Source organism: Henckelia pumila, chromosome 1 (genome assembly GCF_033568475.1).
Source record: "Henckelia pumila isolate YLH828 chromosome 1, ASM3356847v2, whole genome shotgun sequence".
Classification (NCBI taxonomy): domain Eukaryota; kingdom Viridiplantae; phylum Streptophyta; class Magnoliopsida; order Lamiales; family Gesneriaceae; genus Henckelia; species Henckelia pumila.
Window position 1 is genome coordinate 166,003,663 of NC_133120.1, and position 6,208 is coordinate 166,009,870.

General features: G+C 43.2%; 2 protein-coding genes across 2 annotated transcripts; both read right to left on the reverse strand.

Annotated features, from left to right (window-relative positions):
* Positions 1 to 2,463: 2,463 nt before the first annotated feature.
* LOC140874386 (secreted RxLR effector protein 78-like) lies at positions 2,464 to 2,958 on the reverse strand. Its single transcript, XM_073277670.1, has one exon. The coding sequence runs from the start codon at positions 2,956 to 2,958 to the stop codon at positions 2,464 to 2,466; it is 495 nt and encodes a 164-aa protein (XP_073133771.1).
* A 1,680-nt stretch (positions 2,959 to 4,638) lies between these two features.
* LOC140874387 (uncharacterized) lies at positions 4,639 to 5,922 on the reverse strand. The gene is made up of 4 exons (XM_073277671.1): positions 5,721 to 5,922; positions 5,208 to 5,446; positions 5,051 to 5,126; positions 4,639 to 5,000 (listed from the first exon to the last, which is right to left on the reverse strand). The coding sequence occupies exons 1-4, from the start codon at positions 5,920 to 5,922 to the stop codon at positions 4,639 to 4,641; spliced, it is 879 nt and encodes a 292-aa protein (XP_073133772.1).
* Between the last annotated feature and the right edge of the window lie 286 nt (positions 5,923 to 6,208).

The window sequence follows — 6,208 nt, forward strand, 5'->3', positions numbered from 1 at the left end:
CTTTATTTAAAAGAACAAACCACCAACACAGACAGCAGTTCAAAATATTTAATAATAAAGATTCCCAAACATTCAACCAATATCAAAAACAAATAACATGATAGTATAGTGCCACACCGGGCAACCAACCAAAAAGGTAAAACGAGACAAACGATCCTAAGCAGGGAAACACAACCTGCTACCAAATAAAACGAGAAAGTAGGACTATAAATTTATTACAGACTCTAAACTGAAATGACACAGTGGAAAAATAAATGGAGCCACGGTCACAGGCCTGTGCCTCCGGGAACCTCGCCCATGGGATCCTACCCCTCAGTCCACTGATACTCGTCCTCACCTGAAAGTAGGAAGAAGCGGGGTGAGTCTAAAAGACCCAGAAAGATCATGGGGGGGGGGGGGGATAACGAGTACTAAATATTTACAAACACACACAGAATTCAAAATAGTGCGTAATAAAATAACCTTTAGTGCCCCTGAACTTAAAAGTAATGAACATGTAAAATGAATAAATGCATGAATATGACATGTGCAAGACTAAGTCAAATAACTCAATGAATAACATAAAATGTACCGAAACATGGTCACATGAATTTTAAGTGAACTCCGATCCATGAATTGTGACTCTGTGATTGCGATCATGATCATGGATATAGTGCACAACGCCGCAAGGAGGTCGAGATGGAACCCAACCCAATCTTGCCCTATTGGTAAGGGAGACCAGAATAACTCCGACCCCATACAAACACATGCTAAGGTAAGAAAACCTATAATGAATTGGTAAGGGAGGCCAAAACGTCTTTCAACCCCACACGAACACATAAATATGTAGTCACAACCATCTCACTTTGTTCATAAATATATCTTTTCTTTTATTGAATTTTGAGACTTAGCATGCACATGTTGATGTAATGTTTACAAGAATAATGACTCGATGAATCATGCAAAGGACTCGATGGTGAATGACTGGAAATGGTGATTTAGGGAAGCACCAAGGCGGAAGTATAAACCATGAATAAGGCGCTTAGGTGAATAGTGCTGAATACTCTATCATCTTATAACTCACTAAGGACTTGTCCAAGAGAAGAATCTATTCGAATCAATACTTTCCCCAACCCCTTAAATTAATTCCAACACCGAGTCCCTAACCCAAATCTGAATTTATCCTTGCCTCAAAAGCTCAACCTGAACAGAAATCTTATGGACTAGAATTCTGCCCCTATTTAATTTCCAAGACTTAAAACCTAGGGAGAAAACTCAACCAAATTGGATTGCATTCGAAACGTTAATTCCCTAACACGGATAGGTACCACCAGCCCCCAACCTGTCACTGAATCCAGCTCCTCAACTCAGCGGTGAACTCGCAAAACTGGGAAGCAACTAGGCCTACGACATCTCATAGCACTGGCATTTGGACACAAGGGAGAAGCCCCGCTGCTGGAGCACCTCATCCACAGGCAACCACCGATGCCAAAACCTCCACAGAAAGAAGGACATGGTGGGCCTCATCCAGCGACCCCAACAGGGATTAAAGATATCCGAGACCGATCCTCTCGGTCTGACCTGCTCCCAAGCAGATCTCACAGAAAAGGCACCATCGGTGCTGTGGATCCAGATAGTCGCATCCGGCTCATCCACCAAAACAGGAATCTGAACGATCTCCTCCACCAAGGGAGCGACAACAGCGCAAAGGAGATCAAAATCCCAGTCTCCCTCCAAAAGGAAGCTGAAAACACGCACACACCGATCCCCTCTGACACTACACCTGCTCGACAAAGGGGCATCACCCAACCAAGTATCATCCCAAAAAGAGACATCCCCAAGACCAATCCTCCACCGGATACCAGGCTCCGCACGAGGTCTAATCTGGAGCAAACGCCTCCAAGTGGGGGAAATGGCTCCACGAGAAAGAGAACAAATAGGGCTGACAGTCCGGCAATACTTCCTCGAGAGGAATCTCGCCCAGAGAGAGGAACCCTGCCGGAATCTGAACCACAGCTTCATGGAAAAGCTGTCAATAATGTCCTTGAGCCTGCGAAAACCCAGGCCTCCTTCTTAAATAGGAAGACAGGCGCGAGACCAGCGGGCCCAGTGCCACTTCTTCTCTAAGGGTCTGGAGCCCCAAAGAAAAGCATTGAAAATACGCTCCAATTTCTCCAAAACAGCTAAAGGAGGCTTGAGCACCTGACAGAGATGGATCGGGATCGAAAGGAGCACACTGCGGATCAGCGTCATCCTACTCCCAGGAGCAAGGGAACGGGACTCCCAGCCCTCCAGCTTTTTTCGGACCGACTGCAGAAGAGGCTCAAAGAGAGAGCACTTGCGGTTCCCACGGAAAAGCGGAGCTCCAAGGTATTTCAAGGGCAGATGCCCCTCCGCAAATCCAGTGATTTGCAGCAAACGGGAGCGGCGACGAGCGGTCCAGCCCGGAGGAAAGATCATAGCACTCTTGGCCACATTAACGAGCTAGCCCGAGCAATTTTCATAGTGAGCCAGAAAATCTTTGAGACGCTGAAGACCACGGGATCCCCCATTGGCAAAAATAATGACATCGTCAGCATAGGCCAAATGGGAAATCGGCAAATCACACCCAGACCGATACCTCAAATCAGCATGCTGGAGGAACAACCGGTCCAAGCCACGGGACAGATACTCCGCTCCAAGAAAAAAGAGGAGGGGAGATAACGGGTCACCCTGTCTCAAGCCCATGGAGGAAGCAAAGAAACCAGCAGGGGTGCCATTGACATTAACCGAGAACTTGCAAAAAGAAATGCAAGCCCTCACCATTCTCACAACCTGCTCCGAAAAACCAAACCTTCGGAGGACATCCAGAAGAAAAGACCATTGGACTCTATCATAGGCCTTAGCCATGTCCAATTTCAGAATGACATTACCACCACGGGCAGGGAGATTAAGACTGTGAGTGAGCTCATGTGCGAGAAGGATATTGTCAGCAATCATCCGCCCCGGCACAAAGTGTAATGAACTGGGCTGGCCCAGTTCATTCTTGAACTCATGATCTTCTCCCCCCTGGTGGGGAGTTTTTGCCCTCCCCAGGATTCGAACCTTGCACTCCAGGTCATAAATGCAATGTTCCCTTAATCCTGGTACCATTGAGCTAGCTAGGCGGAGGGAGACATGAATGAACCGATCCCGTGCCGGAATGAGAGGGGATTCTGAGACTGTGTAGGTATGGGACTACATAGTTGAGGAGGGCTTAAAAGATTTCATATGTACTGCTCATATCAAGAAGGTGCATCTTCTTTTCGGAAGCTCATCACATAAGAACTCCAAAATTAAGCGTGCTTGACTTGGGGCAATTATAGGATGGGTGACCCCCTGGGAAGTTTCTCAGGGTGCGTGTGAGTGAGGACATAAGCACGCTGAAAAGACCCGTCTTGATACAGTGGGTTTACACAAAGCCACTCTGACTCTGAGAAACGAGTCTCCCCACCACCGACCGCAGACGAGAGTATAAAAGCTTCGAGATAATCTTGTTGGAAACATTACACAAGCTGATGGGACGGAAGTCCGTCCTAGGTGAAAATATCAATTAAAAATTTAAAGTGCTAAACTAAGGAAATAACTCGCATTTCTAAATTAATTTGCTCCAAAAATACACACCAGCATTTCCAAATAATTTAAAATTTCAAATTTGATAGCCCAAAATTTAAAAATACTAATCCTCGCAGAAATTTAAAAGAATTAGCTGAAGAGCGCGGGAAAATTAAATTTAAAAGCGACTGTCACTGAAAAAAATGATTTAATAATATAAAATTTAAAATTTAATATCGAGCTAAGTAATTAAATTCAAAAATTATAAAAATTATAAATAGTAAAACAGGTTTAGACATAAAACTCAAATTATAAAAATTTTAGGCGTCACACTCATACTCTCGAGCGATATTTCTGTATTTAATGGACACCACATTTGATGGGGTAGGTCTTAGGTTGGACGAAGAAGGAGGCTCGGGGCAGACTTAGTTGCAGGGTTTTGGCAGCTGTTGGGAGCTTCGTTTATTTACGAGATTGTATCAGAAATTGTTATTTTGATACTCAGAATTTGGTTCGATTTGGTTGTAATAATTTTGGATTTCTTTTCTTGGGTTTGTATAACTTTGGTGTTTGATAAATTCAGATTATGTTTTAATTAAGATTATTGCATGTTTAAGCTTTTGATTAGTAGGTGATCACAATGTGGGTCACTACAGTGCCAACTGGGAGCTAGAGAGTTTCAGGTGTAATCCTAGAGCATGCCATTGGGATCCACTTGTCCTAAAAGATATCCAGTGATTTTTTTGTCCCCTTATACGCCAACATAGTCCTTGTCCAGAAGTTCTCTGCTCTAGATAATAGGAGCGCTAGATAAATTATGGATTACTTCCGAGGGGAGCTCTCATGACATCCGCATGTTTGAAGTAGCGGACTTTTAGAACTTTTTCCAATAAGGAGTTCGAGTACTAGATGATACACCACATCTGTTTTTCCAATAAAGCTTTATTAAAGGTCTCCAATTTTCAAAAACCAAGTCCACCAAGGTTTTTCGGTTTGCAAAAGAAATCTCACGTTTTCAAGTGCAACTTCCTCCTCTCGTTCTCAGCTAACCACCAAAAGTCGGCACATTTAGAGTCGCAAGTCGCCTTAGGGATACGGAAGAAGGACATGGCATATGTCGGGATGGCCTGCAGCTGACTTGATCAGGATTTCCTTTCCCCCTATTGAGAAAAATTTCCTTTCCCATCCTTTGATTCTACGAGAGACCCTTTCCACTAAGTACCAAAACTGGAATTTCTTGCTTCTTAGTGAAAAAGTCGGGAGTCCAAGGTAAACCTCGTGGCCTTGAACTACCGGAATAGTGAGTGCAGCTCTAATCCTCTCAAACACATCTAGCTTAGTATTTGGGGTAAATGATAGATCTGATTTTTCAAAATTTATCACCTCACCCGATGCTCTTTCGTATGATCCCAAGCACTCGGCCACACTAGTATAGTACTCGTCAGTCGCTTTAAAGAAGACTAAGCTGTCATCAGCAAAAAAAATAGGTGTGTTAAACCTGGGCCACGAGACGCAATTCGAACTCCCATGAGTCTCTCCCTCACCTCAAACTCCATCAACATCGACGATAATCCCTGGGAACACAGAGTAAATAAATAAAGAGAAAGGAGGTCTCCTTGACAGATTCCCCAACTTGGCTTAAGATTTCCCATCACCTGATTATTCAGAGAAAATGAGTATCTGATACTCGAAATACATCTCATAATCTTATCTATCCATTCTGTGCAGAAGCCCATCTTAAGAATGACTGTTTCTAAGAATTTCCACTCCACTCTGTCATATTCCTTACTCATATGTAATTTCAAACCTGCATATCCGTATTTACCCTTTTTTCTGTTACGTATCCAGTACATAGTTTCAAATCCGAGAATGATGTTATCCGATATCAAGCGGCCTGGGACGAACGCACTCTGAGTTTTATCAATAAGAGCTGCCATCAGAGGTCTCAATCTATTAGTCAAGGTTCGGACAACAATTTTATAGCTTACATTGCAGAGACTAATTGGGCGGAATTCCTTCATTAGCTTCGGATTTGGAACCTTGGGAATAAGAGTGATAATATTTCTGTTCTAATCCGCCACTTGAGCTCCATCATTGAGAAAGTACGGCCTTAAAAACATCATCTCAAATTATATGTCAATATTTCTGGTAGATGAGAGTCGACATACCATCAGGGACAAGGGATAATTTGTCTGGGTTCATATCAAATAAAGCTGTTTTAACATCAAGATATGTGAAAGGAGCGCAAAGAGTGGTATTTATAGAGCTTGTCACCGATGACTTAACACAGTCAATCATAGGATGCATTAGATCAAGGAATGGGGTTGCGTATCCGTATTTACCCTTTTTTCTGTTACGCATCCAGTCCATAGTTTCAAATCAGAGAATGATGTTATCCGATATCAAGCGGCCTGGGACGAACGCACTCTGAGTTTTATCAATAAGAGCTGCCATCAGAGGTCTCAATCTATTAGTCAAGGCTCGGGCAACTATTTTATAACTTACATTGCATAGACTAATTGGGAGGAATTCCTTCATTAGCATCAGATTTGGAACCTTGTGGATAAGAGTGATAATAATTCTATTCTAATCCGCCACCTGAGCTCCATCATTGAGAAAGTACGGCCTTAGAAACATCATCTCAAATTATATGTCA

Bases quoted from the DNA above. Each gene is read 5' to 3' on its own strand.
- LOC140874386 (XM_073277670.1), bottom strand. From the start codon at position 2,958: ATGATTGCTGACAATATCCTTCTCGCACATGAGCTCACTCACAGTCTT.
- LOC140874387 (XM_073277671.1), bottom strand. From the start codon at position 5,922: ATGGACTGGATGCGTAACAGAAAAAAGGGTAAATACGGATACGCAACC. The intron at 5,127-5,207 runs GTGATGGGAAAT...CTGTGTTCCCAG, and splicing joins CATTTTCTCTGAATAATCAG to GGATTATCGTCGATGTTGAT. The intron at 5,001-5,050 runs GTTTAACACACC...TCTTCTTTAAAG, and splicing joins AATTGCGTCTCGTGGCCCAG to CGACTGACGAGTACTATACT.